The sequence below is a fragment of the Castor canadensis genome, chromosome 10, assembly GCF_047511655.1.
Source record: "Castor canadensis chromosome 10, mCasCan1.hap1v2, whole genome shotgun sequence".
NCBI lineage: Eukaryota > Metazoa > Chordata > Mammalia > Rodentia > Castoridae > Castor > Castor canadensis.
Window position 1 is genome coordinate 120,441,254 of NC_133395.1, and position 18,371 is coordinate 120,459,624.

Consider the following 18,371-nt stretch of genomic DNA (forward strand, 5'->3'; position numbering starts at 1 on the left):
ATTTGCTTCCTTGTCTGGCTAATGGAACTTACCCCACCAACGATGTGGGGAGATTTAAAACAGCAATCCATGTAAATACAACGAGGGACGCACAAAGACCCCTCTAGACCTAATCGACCGTTACTGTCGTCACAACATGGGCTTTGAACTACCAATTCTGCATGGGATGTTCCCAGGAGAACATTCAAGCTGCTCCATAGGCATCTGTCGAACAAACTGTAAGGCCCCATCAAACACTATGGACGACTTCGCAGTTTCCATTCCACTGGGACATTCGAGTTTTTAGGAAACCAGCTGCACTCTCTGAAACCCTTTTAACAGATGCAGACTGCACTTTTGAAGGGCTTCATAAACGAAGCTACCACCAGACTTTCCCCCTGAGACGGGGAAGGACCCCTTTTTAATTCACCCTTCCCCGCGTATCATCCACCACCCAATTTTAGAGAACCGACGACTAACTACCCTAGTACGCCAGTGTCCGCCCTTTATAAAGAGGTGGTGACGTCACAGGCGTCGCGCGTGCGCAAAGGTGGTGGCGTGACCACGCCCAGTTCTGCGTGGAGGCTCCAGCGCGCCTGCGCAGTCTCCCGCCCGCGCCTTCCCGGAAGAGCCGGGAGTTGGGCGCGGTGCGCCCAGTCTCACAGCAGCACGGGATTCTGCTGGGCCGGTGAGGAAGATATGGTTAAAGGGAAGAGCCAGGGTGATGAGGAAAGTTCAGGAGTTTTTTTGGGTGGGGGGGGAGTGGACAAAATGAGAGTTGGGGCGGTGGTGGTGCAGACCTATTGCAAATGTTCAGTTCAAAAGGCAGAATTTACTGTGGGGCTTCTCTCAAGTGCTCACTCCGGGCATAACACAAAAGTTATCCACCGACTGACTTTGCGGGGTTTCTTTGATGCTGCGTGAGTGGGCTCCGTTGCAAAGCGAAACCGGGAAGAAGTCGGTGAGGGTTGGCCTGCAGTGATCTTAGCGGGAAAATATCCGTAATTAGACGCCTGCGGGCGAGTTTGAGCGTGGTTGCTGTCCGCGGTGCTGAAGACAGGCAGCCATGCCTGAAGAAGGAAACGCAATGAAGGCAGGCAGCGCCCTGCTCTGCCTAGCTGTGTGCTTGCTGAATGAAGACCTCAGTCTTCCCATCAGGCTGCACACGCGAGCGATGAATAAACAATGGGAGTCTCATTCCTGTCTTTTCTCCCTTAGGTCATGCACCTTCACCTTTTCTGCCCATGCAGGTGATGGGCACCTTCCGAGCGTTTCACTAGACCTCTGTCTATGAGTGCAGGTTCTTTAGCCAAGGTGAGCTTGCTTCTGGTGTAAAGTGTGCCACGAAAATGAGTTTTCCCAAACTCTCCAAAGGAGAGAGTGCTGAGCGGCCAGGGTAAGGTGAAGATTTTTAATTGTGCTTTTCCTTCCAGTTACACATGGAAAATACTTTCCTATTTGGAAGAGAGATGGTAGAACTGGGCAGCCTTCCAATAAAGGAGAGACCATGAGTCTCCAGTTGGTTCTCATACTTGTTTACCTTTCTGTCTATGTGTGTGTGCACATGCATAAGGGATGGTGTTCCCGTGTTGAATTTTACAGTGGATTTTTTTTTTCTGTCTGTTGATACAATAAAATGTTCACTAGTTTTAGTACCAGCTGCTTGTTTGTTTCTTATTCTGATTAAGGTTGGAGTTTAGGAAAAAGAGAGGGAAATGTGAAATATGTTGAGTTTACCTGATCTGTGATGTTCTTGAGTGAATCTGGCATATGCAAAAACCATGCATCCTGAATAAAAATGATTTTCATTGTATTCTTTCAAGTCATACATTATTACATCTTAAGTTTACTTTCTTTTTCAGAGAGCCAGTGGGTTGTGGTACTGAAATGATCAGATATTACCAAGTTGAATGAGTACATGTGGTAGAAGTAACTTTAAGTGTTTTTATTATTTAGAAGAAACCGTGTAACAGCTTTGATTAAAAATGACTTCCTTGTTTGTTCAAGAAATTCGCCTTTCTAAAAGACATGAAGAAATGTAAGTTTTTAAAAAGGATAATCCAAACATAGACGTTGTACTGGCTTTATTAGTGAAACATTATATGTACAGGGAAGACTTAAAAATTTGAAAGAGTATTGTTTTTTATTTCCTGCCACTGAAGAGATTTTGGTGTAGGGAATTTCATTGTCTCTTAAGAATAACCAAAGGCTGGAGGCTTGGCTCAAGTGGTAGATTGCCTGCCTAGAAATCACAAGGCCCTGAGTTCAATTCTCAGTATCGCCAAGAAAAAGATAAAAAGAATAACAAAGATTATCTTTTTATGTTTTGTTACTAACATCTAGATAAATTCACCTTTCCTCTCACCCTTTCCAGGCTCCACATTGGTGTTTAATGGACTTCTCTGGGGCTCTTATTCAGGGGTGGCCTCGTATGTGATCTTATACAATCACAGGCCCTACACTTGGTTTAATGCTCTGTCAGTCTTCAGTCATTTTGCACTGGGTCCTGCATATCATATAAGCAATCATACTCATATTTCATGTCAATCCTCTGCCTCCTCTGTCCATGGGCTCTCAGGCTTTTTTTTTTTTTTCTTTAATTATCAGGCTATCTTCCTTGACCTTCAGATATATTTTCCTTACAAAGAAATGACTACTCAGAGACCTCAGTCTTTAGTTCTATGAAATAGTGTTTTTTGAGAACCTCCACAACTGTTTGGAAGGGGGTTTGATTTTTATGCATAATGCTTATGAATTCTTAATTATCTGACATTATTATTTTATCATTTTCAAGTACCTGAAAACTTGTCAAATGAGCATTTGACCAGCAAGTAACTTTTAAAGTATATTAGATTTAATGAAATAGCTTGAGAATTTACTTATAACTTTTTCCATCTTTCTTCATTACTGTTTTACCTTGTTGTGAGCATGCATACATACACACTGCCTCTCACTCATATATCAAACCATCATCTTTCTCTTGGAAAAAGAGGAAAAAATATTTTTATTGCTTCTTCAAACATATGGAAGTTTAGCACAATTCTAAATGTGTAACATGAGATTCAGGGGTACTGAAGTGTTAAGCAGAAGGTTTCATATAGCAAGTTATATCAATGTATGTGTGTGGGGAGGTATATATAACTATGTGTACAAGGAGCTATGTATTACAGTTTGCATTTTCACCAAAAATTAAAACATATCTCCAACACTCTAAAATAATTTCAAAAGACCACAGAGGCTAAAAAACAGAAGCATGTACTTATGGCATATATAAAGGATATGTTAATGAAAATAAAAATAATTTTACCCAGATTGACTTAAGACTTAGTGAACTACATAATTTTTTCATTGTCTCATTAGTTGACGTATTAATTGACTTTCAAAATAAGTTGTAGTTAAAGTGAGTTGTAATTAAATGAATTTTGTATAGTGGTCAGGCAATAAAATATTTGCTTTTTAAATTTGTTCATTTCTTACAGTCTTCATTTTTTCTAGAGTATCACAAAGATTAACATTACTTCAACAAATGAAGAATAAATTTGGAGAACAAAACACAGCAAAGGCATCTCAGCGGCAAGCAGCTAATACCGCTTTTAAAAGGAATCTTAGTCTTTTAAAGGTAAGTTTCCATGACTGAGTACAGAAATTTTTCCTACCTTTCCTAAAATATTTTACATGGATTTTAAGATTTTAATTTATATGATTTCTTTGTTCTGAGTAATAAGTAGAATTAATGAAGTGGTATCTCCTTTGAAACCCATGTTAATTGGGTAAAAAGTATGTGGTTTCTCATTTTTTAAAATGAAAGAAGTTGGAATTTGAATAAGTTCAATATTTTCAGTCAACCAGGAAATCAATGAGTATAGGTCACCTTTATGCAAGAAGAAATAGAAGATGTACCTTTCCATATTCTATCTTCTTTTATTTGAAAGAAGATGCTGAAAGACTTTAAAGTAACTATGATGTGTTTAGATCCAACTCAGAACTATTAGATGTCATGAAAACAAGAACAATTTGATTTTGCCCTCCTGGAGCCACAGTCAACATACAGGATTCATATCTACAATAACAGATTTCTTAGATTTCCTTTTGATGGTTATGGAGGCGGTGGTCAAAGTATATGACTGTGCAGGGCCTCACCATTTGGCCAATGTGCCCATTTGGAGGAAAATCATATGTGTAACATTTTTGGCTGCTTGCTATACTTTGCTTCCAGAATTGTGTGGCTTCATCCATAATTAAAACCCTAAAGTTTGCTTCCATTCAAGCTTCCAAGAGATCCTATGACTAAAACATTTGGTAGTAAGACTATATTATTTAAGTTATAAAGCAGTGTTTTCAGTTTTTATTGTTAAATATTTTCATCGATAGGCATGATACAGCTATCTTCTCTCCTCACTAGAGATAAAGGAAGAGGAAAATTCAGTTATCTTCTCAGCTTCTGGCAGTTTGATCCACAGTAATTTAAGTCACAGCCATAGTGCTACCAAAGCATTCTATATTGCCATATGTCTTACTTGCCCAATGGTGTTAGCGATATTTATTTTTAAATGGAAATATATAGGATATTCTGGAATTTGCTACGAAAAGTTAGAAAAACTAAATCAGAAGGCTTGATTGCTACCTACCTGCAGAAAGTGATGTGATGTTGGTTTTCAAGTGATTTCCTTTTAATGAGCAAGTATTTGATGAATGCTCAGAGGCTGAAAGTAGACAACAAAGTAAGTATAAATCAAAACTCTCGCTCTCAAAGAGCTCATAGGGTTAGATGATGTTAGACGGCTGTAAGCTCCATGTTATCAAGAACCCTGAGACTTTATGTTATCAAACACTAAATTACATGGGGTCGATTTGAGACTGTGAGGAATGGAATAAAAAGATGTTTGAGAGCTTTTTGAATATAGAGATTTTTTTCCCACCTATCCAAAAGTGTTTTACACGAATTTTATGATTTTGATTTATATGTTTCTTTGTTCTAAATAGTAAGTAGGATTAATGAGGCAGCATTAATATGAGAATGCAGTAAGAGAGCTCAAAATAGCAGCTAAGCTTCAGCCATGTTTGAATAGGTATGAAGGCAGGGCATTCCACTGGATTCTTAAAAGAGCCAAGACCAGAAAAATGAATGGCCCTATTAAGGTTCATAGGAATATGAACTAACGAGCTTGAAAATTCACAGAAAACAAGGTGGGCTATGTTTGAGAACCGAAGAGGTTGAGAGGTGATATGTAAAGATAACAGTACTGACAATTGTGTGAGAAAAATAAAATTATCAGCTCATAAGAAACGTTATAAGTGGGTTTTTAAGAAAGATTGATTTTCTGTTGAAATGCAAGGTGGTTTCAAGGATAGAGAAACTCAAGTGTAGCTAAGAAGTAGTCTTATCTTAATTCTACTTATGGTGTTTTGAGTTACAGTGATCAGGTTAGGTATATTAAATGCATTTTGGCTTTTGATATTTTCAAATTAAGATAGGTTTATGGGATATTGGTCAAGGAGCATCTGTATAAAAGGAAGACAATGAACCTTGTTTGATAGTTGTGAGAAACTTTAGTTTGGTATATTTTTTTGCCCTGTCCTTCAAAGTTTAAAAAAAAAAAGGAAAAGACAAAGAAGATGAAAAACCATGCCTCCCTGCCGTCCGCCCATGTGGAAGCAAGTGCATTTTTGCATATGCTTTTCAATCCTATAATAACCATTTGTTGAGCACCTATTATATCACATAGAACTTATGCAAGGTGTGGTCTCTTCCCTCTACTTTTAAAGATTTTGAATAATTGTATGTGAAGTTTTTATTCTGCTTTCCTCATTTTTTAAAAACTTTGGAGATAATGTTAATGGTATTACTATAAAATTCATTGTGAAAGCAAGATAAATAGCGTTTGATTATAGAATTTCAAGTTGGGAGAGACTTTTTGGAGAAGTGGGGGGAAATTAGTGGTTGGCCCAAATACTTATGCAAAACACACACACATACACACAACCAGTACGCCACACCCTCCCCCCAGCTCCAAAGAGAGACTTTAAATAGCTTTATTACATTAGATTTTCATGGAAGGGTATAAGTTTTTATTTTTATTTTTATTTATTTTTGGGTTTTTTTGAGAGAGGATCTCACTGGGTAGTTCTTGATCCTCCTGCCTTAGCTTTCTGTGTGCTGGGATTACAGGCAGGTGCCACCATGCCCTAGTGATCTTTTTTCAAAGATCTAAAATAGATAAAAGCCTGGCTGTTGCTCTTAAAACTGTGAAAATTCACCAATCTGAGCTAACAATTTAAAGATAAAGAAACTATAGGGTGGGTACACCCAAATACCCCTTGTCAAGAGCCGATTAAGGTATCTCTAAGATTGATACTTCAGAAGTACTACATATACCTTAAAGATGGTTCTGTTAATATTGTAGTATAATGTACTATAATGATTGTAACAAAATAAGGATGATCTCTGTTACCATGCATTACTTGACCTTACTTAGCTCTTCTGACCAACATAAAAAAAAAATCAGTAAAAGGGAATGAACTTTAACTTTTGAAAGTAAGATGGAACACCAGTATTCTGTGTTACATGGGTAATATATTCTAAAGCATGTGGATTAATAGTTGTAGAAACTGATAGTATTCCTGTAATAAACAGCTAGAAAATATGAGAGATCAGATTCACATTAGAAAAATTCCAAAATATTTGGGACTATTATTAAGGGCTATTCATGCTAGTTAGTGTAAAGACACTTGTATTATAATGCAAGAATTAAAAGAAAACGTAAAAGAAGACATATGCCTTAATCTTGACTAAGATGACCACTGTTTTCTCTACAGGCACTTGTCACAAATTGATACATATTTTAAAAATCCTAAAAAATTTGTATTGACTTCCATAACCTTTCTATAAATTCATTTGGAAAAATAAATTGACAAGAATACCAAGCATCAAAGGATTTTTTTAAAGGAGCAAAAAGAAGGAGACTAAGCACATCAAATATTTGACCATATTAGCAAATGAATGGATGTAAGTAGTTGAGAAAACTCGTGTCAGGCTTCAGTCAGCAAATGTCATAAAAAATAGTGAACTTTGAAACATAGACTGAGTGATCTTCCCCTATTAGTATTAAATGGAATTTAGCTCCTTTTAAAAAACAAACATAATTGGTACAGATTTGGAAGAGAAAGATAATTTTGTTTCTGAAATACTTTTATGATACAAACTGTGATCTCTCCCCCCAGTGGAAAATATTTCTATCCCTTCTCATTCTATTGCTGATTACTTGCATAAAAAGAATCTTCCCCTCATCAATTATTTGGTTACACTGAACTATAGTTCACATAGGAGAAAATATGCTGAGTACTTGATTCCTTGCCTGTATTTCATTGTCTTTGTTTTGTGGTAGTGGGGATCAAATCCAGGGCCTCGCATAAGACAGGCAAGCACTTAACCACTGTTCTACGTCTCCAGTCCTAGACTTAGTTTTTAAAATAGGTTGGCTCTCCAGCATCCTCCAAGGGCAACCACTGAAGTATTGTTTTGTTCTATTTCTAATATCTGTTTCAATCTCTTACAATTTTTTTATTCTGTCTCTCTTTGTGTGGTGTCACTGGGGTTTGAACTCAGGGCTTTGCTCTTTCTAGGCAGGCGCACTACCACTTGAGCCACACTCCCAGCTCTTTTTACTTTAGTAATTTTTCAGATAGGGTCTCAGGTTTTGACAGCATTGAACCATGGTATCCTACTCGGACCACGATTCTACCTACATTCTCCCACATACCTGGGATAATAGGCACACGACAACACACCTAAGTTATTTGTTGAGATGGGGGGGGGGTCTCACTTTTTTTTTTTTTTTTTTTTTTTTGCCTGGGTTGGTCTTGAACTGCAGTCTTCTCAATGTCTGCTTTCTATGTTGCTGGGACTACTGGCGTGAGCCACCACGCCCCACTATTCTTACTTGTGTTCATATTGTTCCGTTTTTACCAAGCAGAAGCCTCAAGTTAGCGCCTGAATGCCTCTGACATGATAGTAAGAGTCTTTGATAGTTTCCTTTCCGATGTGTTGAGTTCTTCCAGGCTTATTGTGCATATTTGCTGCCCAGACTTGGAACTGGTCATTGCTTGCAGAAGCCCTGGCTCCTTTTGGAGGAAATATATTTAGAGCTCTCAGTCTGGGCACTAGGACTATTTATTGCAACTCCTTTTGATTTTTTTTAAAGATAAAATACAACAAGAATTCCTAACAGTACTTCTAATTCAATTACAGGATTGCACAGTTCTTAAAGCCATTGAGCCTATGCTTCTAATTTTTGCTCCCATCAAAAATCTCAGCTCCTGAAGAATGTTCCAACACCAACCTAACTATGTATAGTAGTCCTTCCCTTACCTATGGGACGTGTGCTACCAGACCCCTCCACACACACAGCAGACGTCTTAAACTAGACAATGCCAGATCCTATATATACTGTTTTTCCTGTACACACACACCATGGTAAAGACTAATTTATGAAGTAGACACAGTAAGAGATTAACAAAAACAACAGTAAAATACAACAGTTGTCATAATATATGGTAATAAAAGCTATGTAAATGTGGCCTCTCTCAAAATACCTTATTATGTGTACTCACCTTCTTATGATAATGTGAAATGCTACAATGCCTGTATGATGGGATGAATGAGGTGAATTATGTAGGTACTGTGACACAGTATTGTCAACTACATAAAGGGACCATGGGACACCAGGACTGTGATCCTTGGACAGTTGAGCCATTAACCCAGACAACTAAGTGACTAATAGGCAGGCAGCATATACAGTGTGGATGCTCTGGACAAAAGAATGATTTACATCCTAGGCAGGACAGAGTGGACCATTGCGAGATTTTGTTGTGCTATTCAGAACAGCATGCAATTTAAAACTTTTGCTAGCTGGGTGTGGTGGCATAGGTCTAGCTGTGTGGGAGGCTGAGATCCAGAAAACTGTGGTTCCATGCCAGCTTTGGCAAAAAGTTTGTGACACCCCATCTTAACACTAAAGTGGGTATGGTGGTACAAGCTTGTAATTCCATTTGTAGCAGGAAGCATAAATAGGAGGACTGCAATCCAGGCTTGGGCCTGGGCAAAATAGTGAGACCCTATCTCAAAAATAACAAGAAAGCCATGCACCAGTGGCTCACATCTGTAATCCTAGCTACTTAGGAGGCAGAGATCAGGAGGATCACACAGTGCAAAGCCAGCCCCAGTTAAATAGTTCTCAAGACCCTATCTTGAAAATACTCAACACAAAATGGCTGGTGGAATGGCTTAAGTGGTAGGACGCCTGCCTAGCAAAGTGTGAGGCCCGGTGTTCAAACCCCAGCACCACACACAAAAAAAGTAAATAACAAGAGCAGAAAGGGCTAGAGGCATTGCTCAGCAGTAGAGAGCCTGCCCAGCAAGTGCAAAGTCCTGAGTTCAAACCCCAGTACTGCCAAAAAAAATAATGAAACCTTCCTGAATTGCTTATTTCTGGATTTGTGTGGTGGGCATGCTGGAGTCGAATCCAGAGCCTTGTGTGTGCTCAGCATACACTCTACCACTGAGACACTCTCAGCCCCAGAATGTTTATTTAATACTTTCAGACTAGCACTAACAGCAGAAACTGGACCTTTGCAAAGCAGAGCTATGGTTCAGGTAGGACTTCTGTATATAGTTCTGTGATGCTATGATACAGACATCACCACCACCACCGATGAAGTAGTGTTTACTAAGTTACTGTTATAACTTTCTGTCATTAGCTATTATTCCACTAAGGATGTTCAGTCAACTGTGGGTTCTAAGACCACTTAATGGTTATGCCACCAACTCAGTTAGATTTGTTTCATTGGGTTTCTAAGTTAGAACAATTGTTTTTTATTCGCGCTATAACTATATAAAATGTTAAGTGTTCTAGTGACAAATCTGTAAAACAAAGCAACCAAGTATAGTCAGGCAAGTCACCTGAGTACCCTCTCTTCCACTCCCTTTTTTCCTCCCTCATCTTGGGTTGGTTGTTTTTTTTTTAAGTTTTGGGTTATTTGTTCATTTAATTAATATTTAAGTGCATTTTACTAGATAATTGAATGCATAAAGGTTGTATGGGACACAGTACATACCTTCTGGAAGTGTATACAGTAGTCAAAGGGAAGGTTCTTATATAACTTGCTACAGAAGCCTGGAATCAAGTTGCAGAGGATTTTTTTTTCAGTCAGGTTAAGGAATTAACACTTCATCTTCTATGTAGTGGATATCAATTTCTTTTAGTCTATGAAAAGATATAACTTCTTTCAAACAAATAAATCCCATTAAAAGTATGGATTAAAATAAAAAAAGACACATTCTTGGCATGAGTCAGAATAAGCACTCTGAATACCTGCTGAATAAGAAAATGCAGTAATAAGACCATAGCACTAGGAATGAAACTGAAAGACTGGAAGAGGCATCCTGAAGAAACAATCGAGAGATCTTTGAAATTTTAACTGATAGGAGTGAGAAGACTTGAACTGAGGATGGTGACACTAACAGTACTGGTATCTGAGCAAATAGAATTCCCACCATCACTCATTTAGCCCATTCAGTGGGAAGAAGCTAAACTTAGTTTTATTTGGTAGAGAAATTAGGGTGAAGAAGGAAAAAACATAGCCATCCTGTAAACAAACAGTTTGTTGAAGCTAGATAAGAGACAATCATGAAGGGAGATGAAGTAAAAATGTGAAGACAGATGTCAGAAATCTTAAAGCCCACACATAGAAGCCAGGAAAGAAAAAGCAAGCTAGAGAGGAGAGGTAAGAATGAGAGAGATAAGCAAAACATCTAAGGAAGTAAAATATCACTTAAGCTAACGAAGAAGTTGTTCAGAGATATGGCAATTGGAGGGCAAAATGCTACAGAGATGTGTCAGTGTCTTACCACAGGCCTGCTTTCCCAAACCACATGCCCCTGCCCGTGTCTGCTCTTTTGTTTGCATATCTGCTCTTTATAAGAGATATTCGAGGTCTTTATTTTCCGGCCTTCAAGATAAACATTTATGTTATCTCCAGTGCTCATGTCACCTAGATCTGCCACTAATGATAACCATGTAACTATTCTTAGAATACTGACATAATTGAATGTGTGGTTATTCTGTTTATTGGGTTACTAAAAGTAAAAAATAATTTTCCAGGCCCTCTAAAATCATAGAAAAGTCAGGTTTCTGTGTGTGTTGTGGCATCACCATGCAACACTCTTTAGTGTGTGCCTTAGCTGTAAACTTCTGATATGGGTAGACATGCTAACAAATCGATTTTTTTATCCCGAAATTGATGTGTTTTTTCCCTTCAAATCACCTTCCTTCTAGACAGCAGGTGCATTAATGGTTGTGCAACTTTGGGGAGTCCCTTTAGGGAATTTCCTGTTTTTCCCTTTTACATTTCACACCCATTTCTTGCTCCCGCCGCTACCATCTGCTATCTTTTTTCTCCTGTTCAGCATTGGCTTCTTCACACCCCACTCCCACGCCCTTTTCCATCTCTCTCCGTCTGTCCAACAGCCCTCTGCTTAGATTGCTCCAGTGCGTGTACATGGACCAAGGCAACTTTCTCTTTTCTATCAGTTCACTAAGCTTAAAGGAGAAACAATTTACCCAGCCTTGCAACAAGGCCTCTGCAAACTTGATATACTAAGAGGGCACAAGACAGCATAAATGCTGACTTGGAGAGCATTTCTTAAATGGGCTCAAAGATTTCAGCAGCAGTACACATAATTCTACATTTCTGAACATTTTTTTTATCAAGGTAAAATTTATACCAAGTTATGAGTTAAGTTACCGTGGTGTGTTTTATTTTAAATAACCGAAAGAGGCAATATCCACATCTTAAAGGTAAACCACAAATTAGGCATAGTGCTTGAATGCTCTCGGCTGAATGATATTCTGCCCAGCAATAAACTATTAAAATTAACTTGGAAATCTAGTTCTAAAAACCTAGGTAGTATAGTAAAAGGCTCTTGTCATATAGCACTGAGGTTCCTCATTTAGCCTCATTTAAACATGTGAAGTATTTCCCTAAGTGTAAGATTTAAAGCTGGAATGGGGAACAAGTGAGGTGTGTACCATTAACATGCTGTTTGCAACATCTGCAGAAACTAGTATTTTCTGCATTGAAGGTGAGTGCAGTGTAGGTCTATCTATTTTTGTATCTAAATAATTGGTGATACCATCTGGCTATCAGGTGGTTTTAAAGCTAGATTGATGTTCTGATTATTTGGGGAGGGAGAGTTGGTTTTGAGTCAGGATCTTGTTATGTAGCCCATCTGACTTCTAACTCACAATCCTCCTGCTTGGCTCCCAAGTACTGGGATTACAGGTGTGCCCTGTCATGCTTAGGTGCTATGAACATTTTTAAAGGAAGCTCTTTTGTATGAATTTCTGGCACTTACCAGCTATTCAAAGTGAAAAGACAGAAAGTAGAAGTATCATCCCCCTTTTGTTTTAAAATATGAAATCCACACTTTTTACTCCAAGAGGATTAATTGAGCTATAATCAGTTCTACCTCACTGATCCTCCATTAATTCAAACTGTGTATCCAGAGGAGAGCTGAAGTGAGAGATTTGGGGTACAGACATTGATAGCAGAAATGTTGTTGGTGTTATAAGTAAGCTTTGGTTTTTAAATGCTGGTGTTGGTTACAGGATATAGAAGCAGCAGAAAAGTCTCTACAGACAAGGATTCACCCACATCCACTGCCTGAGGTGCTTTCTCTTGAGGTGAGACTCCTAGAGAACAAATGTAACAAGAGAGACCCTATCTTATCAGTAGGGCACTATAAGTTAGCAATGGCTATATGTGCATTTCCCAGAGTTACTTATTCAGCAAAATAAACAACATGTATTTGATTGACCTTTGTATGTGCATGATAAAGATATTGCATCTTTTCCCCTCATCATTTTGAAACTGTCTTGTTAAACCGTAACAGATAGCATGCCTAACTAAGCAAAATGCTTTTCCTGTGAAACCTGTTCAGTCCTTTGACCAGAATTTGGCCCTCAATATTTAAATGCATATTGTGATATAGTGTGGCTTTTGTCTGTTTTATTTAGCCCAATTTTCAAGAACAGTTTGGGAAGATGGTTTGCCAAAAAAAACTCATTTGGTGTATGAATGTATTTGTCATGAATGGGAATTTACTACATATAGAATAGTTTCATTTTATATTTCAATGACCTTTTTCAATGCAATTTTGCTTTCTGTCCAACTGGGGATATGAATAGACCCAGAATGAAAGGCTGAGAATTTGCCCTTCAATTTTCTGTGTCATCTAGGGTAATAAGAAGAGGCAGTGATCAAGGATAGGAAAAAACTTGTGGTACAGAGTTGTGCGTTGGGCATGTCTCTTCCTTTGTTGAATTCTCCAATACCTTACCCTGGCACACACAGGGCCCACACAATAGGGGTTAATCCAGCCGTGAATGGCAGAGCAGCCCCCAGCCACAGGCCTCCGAGGGTATTTTTCTTAGCCAGTCTTGCACAGCAGGATGACCTTTATTTGAAGTATGTCAGGCTGTTTCTCAGACCACATGCATGTGTCCAGATACACAGAATCCCTCACACAGTTTTCAACTGTCAGACCACTGTACCTTTTTAATGCTTAGCATGAATGACTACGTGAGCTTCGTGCTATCTAACTCACTTGCTGAATTTCCCAAAATAAAATTGATAGCGTTGGCTTAATATAAAATGCCCTCCTATGACCCAGAAATTTTAGCAGTAAAGCTCCCTCTCTCTCTTTCTCTCTCTCTCTCTCTCTCTCTCTCTCTCTCTCTCGTGACTGCCCTAAGGAAACCAAAGAAACCATCAAAGCTCCTACACAAAGCATGGCAGTACTGCATAACTTCTAGAGCCTATAGATCACTAGAGTTTAACCAGATAGTACAGCATCACAGCTTCCAAGCTATTCATATTGAAAATTGGTAAATTATTGATACTGTCTTCTCATCATACAAAGAAAGTTCAGGAAAACTATAATTTGTCATATCAAGTATTCTTTTAAAAGATAGTTTATGCATGCATACTTCTCACACACCTGAGTTGCTAATTCATCTGACTTACATATAACACATGAGTTACATTTCCATCCCTGATCTCGTCCAGGTCAAATTATTCGATATTAATTCTGAAGAATTTATTCACGATTAAACACCTCATTGAAATAATTTCAGTAGGGGTAATCTTGGCATAGGATCTGAAACATTAAACACAATAATGATATATGTGTATGTACATATGCATACATATAAAACCATAAATCATATGACTGGCAATAGTCACAAGGTTGGCCACAAGAGGGCGTGTAAAATCACAATAAAATTCTAAAGCCTGTAATTCTGCCAGGCTCTGGTTTTACTGAGAAATTTGAAAATTAACACTAGTAAGTAGCCAGATTTTTTTTTCTAAAATTAACATAAAATATTCTGTAGAGGAAATGCATTCTACGTATATGTATGTGTGTGTGTGTGTATACACGCACACACACACATTTAAGTGAATAAACATTTAGACTATTATGAAGAGCCAAGTTCAATTGCTTGATATGCTTTTTTACTTTGGGATTTTTTTTTTTTACAGACTCGTTACTGGGCATCAGTAGAAGAATATATTCCCAAATGGGAACAGTTTCTTTTAGGAAGAGCACCATATCCTATTGGTGTTGAAAATCAAAATGAAGCCGAGAACACCATTCAAAATAAGGCAAAGCAATAACTTCTTCACATGCTACTTCAAAAAACCTAGCTAATAAAGCTGAATGTTAAAGATGTAGGTAACTGCAGGAACTTTAGGTATGTTCATATTGTTCCATTACACCCTAAATGGCAATGAAGGTAGAAAAAGCTACCAAGAAATAGCCAATGATCTCCTACTGCTGTTTGAAGGTCATGAATTTGTTTTCTGCTAAACACATGGAAGTGTTAAAAAACTATTTTTAAAGATGGACTGTTTATTAAACAAAATATTAATCCAGTGATGTGTGTGTTTACACTATATTCCTTCTCATCTAAACAGGTTGGTTCTAAGTTTTCTGGAATCTTTACTGCTCAGTTATTTTATCAAGGGACAGGACCGAGGTGGTTGTTTGCTCACCATTATGGTTTCTTTTAACAATTGAAAAGACAGTGAGGCTTAGCAGCTTTAATATAATAATAATTACCAGAAAATATATTCATAGGATCTTGTGCCTCACAGATAGACCTCTCAAAGTTCTGGAGTTGGAAAGACCTGAACTATAAACAATTTGGTAAGTAGCTGGCTTCAGAAAGCTTCAGGTTTGGTTTTGCAAAAGGAGACCTATTGGAGCTGGATGGGAACAGTTATGGATTTTGACTTGGCTATTTAAGGACTGCCAACCTGCTAATGCAAATGACCCCTCCCTCATCTTGTCATCTTTAAACCTTCCCTTCCCTCTCCCTTCTAGTTTTATTTCTGAAGACACTGTCATTTGGATTTCTGAGGGTCGTAGCCTTGAACAGTTTGAGATTCCTCAGTCTACCACTGCTTGAGCAGTAAAGGGAAAAAATAATAATTTCTAACTGTAGAGGCAGCCTCTGCTAGTAAAGAATGTCCATGCTGCTAAAAATGAACTATTTTAAATTGCAAACTAGTTTGTGGTTTTTGGAGAATAGGACATGGTAAATAATGTCAACACACCATCACCCCAACAAAACAACTGTCTTGAACTACCCATTGTGCTGAGAAGTTGCTGTAAACTACCATCTTGAAAATACCCTGTTGAGTGGGTGTTGGTGTGGGTAACAATAACGTTGTTTTCATAATATGTACTGGCAGATTAGCACTCTTCTCTACAGTGTTAACAGTTTTAATAAAAGAATAAACAGCACTGAGTGTCAGTCCGATGACAATTTCATCTATAATGTCACAATACAAAATGTCATGAAATATTAGAACTGTTATATAACTATAAAAAGTATCAACTTAAAAGCTGAAAGCCTTTTTAAAAAAAGAAGACAGAGAAAGGAAGACATTAAGAAATCTTGCAGAGTGGCTGGAACAATTTTATACCTTCTCGAGAGTGTTCTGTCATGAAAATAAATTGATAATTTTTTTCCATTACATTGCAGTTTGGTTTCTAGCCATCCAGTTGATTTAGCAGGAGAATGCAGGTTTTTTGGTTTTTTTAGCAGCTTTGAATTGGTAAACAGATTTAGATGTAGTAAAAAGGAACATGAGGAAGTTTTGTTTTTTTTTTTTAAATCCAGTCTTTCCCAGCATATGCACATACGAAGGTGAATGAAGCAATGTGAAACTTCTCTTTAGTCAAATTAAAAAAAGGCTAAACATTTGTTAGTTGGTAAAATATTGTGTCAAGCAAGTAGGCACATTCCAAAATTAAACAGTGGTTGATACGTTTATGTCCTCAAATATTTGAACGTACACTTCCTTTAAGATCTGTGAATGAAACACCAGTAGGATAGATTAAAATACAAGATGAATGGCAGCCACCTCAGAAATCGTTTGGGTTTTTTCTCCTCCAAATTGATTGACTTGCTAGATTTTGTGTTTTTGTTTTTGTTTTTTAGTGTAAGTCTAATATAACCTAGGTTGCAATTTAGAACATAAGACAAAAGTATTTTTAGGCTTTAGTTGTACCATTTTTGGTGTTTTAGTTAATACTTCAAAAATTCCCACAGATGACTTTATTCCTGGCCCCTACTGAGCTCTGCCACCCCACCCTGCCTTGTAGTCTAACAGATTGCACCACATGGTGTCTGTTTTAAAAAAAAAATTCCCGTAGGGACCTGGATATTCCATTAAAGGGCTTTATATTCCTCGTGGCAAATGAGCCTTACATAGGAATTTCCAAATACTGTTTTTAATAGGAAGGGAGTACTACTATATAAAGTATATTTTTTCTACAATTAATAGGAATCAGACAAGGAAAAAAATCATCTAATATCCCCCCAAAATCAGTGTCCTTAACATGTAACACTATTCTCCATGAAAACAATGAATTTGTATTTTTATTTTAAAGTAATGGAGTTTTCAAAATAAAAGTCATTCAAAGAATTTTTCCAAAGCCCTTCTTGGATCATTGTGAATGCAAAAATATTCAAAGCTCATTTTCTGCTGAAACACTTCTGATCTATAAAATTATTAAACTATAAAATGCTGAAGATTGGAAGGCACTGCAGTTTTCTTTCAAACTTCAAAAACATAAATTTTGAGTACTAAGGAAAAAAGCCTAATACTCTAGAAAACAGACATCTGATCTTCCTCCAGTGTAGAGCAGCAGGAATGGACGTGAAGTCAAATGGACACAGCTTTTCTCTGTGTCCAGAGACACAAGCTTTTTAACTTGTCAGCTTAAGGGTTAGATAATAATCTGTAACTTTCTTTACAATTTTGGCCTCTCTGTACCATTCCTCTTTCTGCATTAAAAACAAAACAAAACAGTGGATATGTGGGCATATTATTTTTAATGAAAATTAAAACATAGAGATTTTGTCGCTGCTCATTATTTGGAGGGGTGTGTGTGAATGTGCATGTGTGACAGAGAGAGATTAAGATTGCAATCACCAATTTCAGAGGAAACTATTGAGCCGTAAGCCCTCTGTGAGACAGGTTATGATGCACAAAGCTATGTATGAATTTAGCTCATGTACAAAACAGAGTCTTCCATTTTCCTTCCTTACTCTTAATTTGTCTTTTTACTCTAAGCAAATTCATATCTTATTATTGTGTTTTTTAAACAATCAAGTTTTTTGTTTAAAACAAATTGGAGTTTTCAATCCCCCTACTGAATTCTCCTTTTCAGTTATTATCCAAGCATAATAGCTACATTTTAAAAATCCTCTTTACTAGTCACTTATATTTTTTACATATTACTTTAATTCATGTGTACTGAGATATCTGCCACCCCCCTCCTTTTCTTTGTTGAGTTGTGGACTAAAATCTACCCTTCCAGGAAGGTAAGATCCAGGTGATGTGTGCAAACAGGAAAGAGTCTGTGGGGAAGATAGAGGAGAAAAGATGGCAGAGAACAGAGAGATTACTTTGAAAAAGCTTCGGGTTGGAGCAAGGGACTCCACCCCACCCCATGCATGTTTTTGTTTGTTTCTCTTAGACTTTAGAAGTTAATTTGTCTACCTAGGAAATTTAATTCCCCATTCCTAGTAAAAGAGCGCTTAGAGTTTTCTGAGACAAACATGGAGACATGTCAAACTTGGGCAATTAAGGCTAGGAGTGATTTGTGGATCTGACACCTGGCATTGTTGAGCTTCCTTTCTACTGGAACTGAGATTATATCCTTACTAAAATTCAAGAAAGGGAAAATGATTCCAACAAAGCCTGAGGCTAAGAATACTTCCGGACATCGTCTTACCCAGCAGAGTCAAGTTTCCCTGCTT

The 18,371-nt window shown here is 37.6% G+C and overlaps 1 protein-coding gene across 4 annotated transcripts; it reads left to right on the plus strand.

The window, feature by feature from the left end:
* The first annotated feature begins 536 nt into the window (after positions 1 to 536).
* Cep15 (centrosomal protein 15) lies at positions 537 to 17,461 on the plus strand. 4 transcript variants are annotated; one of them, XM_074044103.1, is made up of 6 exons: positions 537 to 667; positions 1,198 to 1,293; positions 1,842 to 2,017; positions 3,459 to 3,598; positions 12,645 to 12,719; positions 14,578 to 17,461. In XM_074044103.1, exons 3-6 carry the CDS (start codon positions 2,008 to 2,010, stop codon positions 14,710 to 14,712), a joined length of 360 nt encoding a protein of 119 aa, XP_073900204.1. In that variant the 5' UTR covers positions 537 to 667; positions 1,198 to 1,293; positions 1,842 to 2,007; the 3' UTR covers positions 14,713 to 17,461. The 4 variants fall into 4 exon arrangements, with proteins under 4 accessions (XP_073900204.1, XP_073900203.1, XP_020028301.1 ...); XM_074044102.1 differs by having other exon boundaries at positions 1,198 to 1,375; positions 3,475 to 3,598; positions 14,578 to 17,452; XM_020172712.2 differs by having other exon boundaries at positions 1,936 to 2,017; positions 3,475 to 3,598; positions 14,578 to 17,452.
* The last annotated feature ends 910 nt before the right edge of the window (positions 17,462 to 18,371 follow it).

Bases quoted from the DNA above. Each gene is read 5' to 3' on its own strand.
- Cep15 (XM_074044102.1), top strand. From the start codon at position 1,965: ATGACTTCCTTGTTTGTTCAAGAAATTCGCCTTTCTAAAAGACATGAA. The intron at 2,018-3,474 runs GTAAGTTTTTAA...CATTTTTTCTAG, and splicing joins TCTAAAAGACATGAAGAAAT to AGTATCACAAAGATTAACAT. The intron at 3,599-12,644 runs GTAAGTTTCCAT...TGTTGGTTACAG, and splicing joins GGAATCTTAGTCTTTTAAAG to GATATAGAAGCAGCAGAAAA.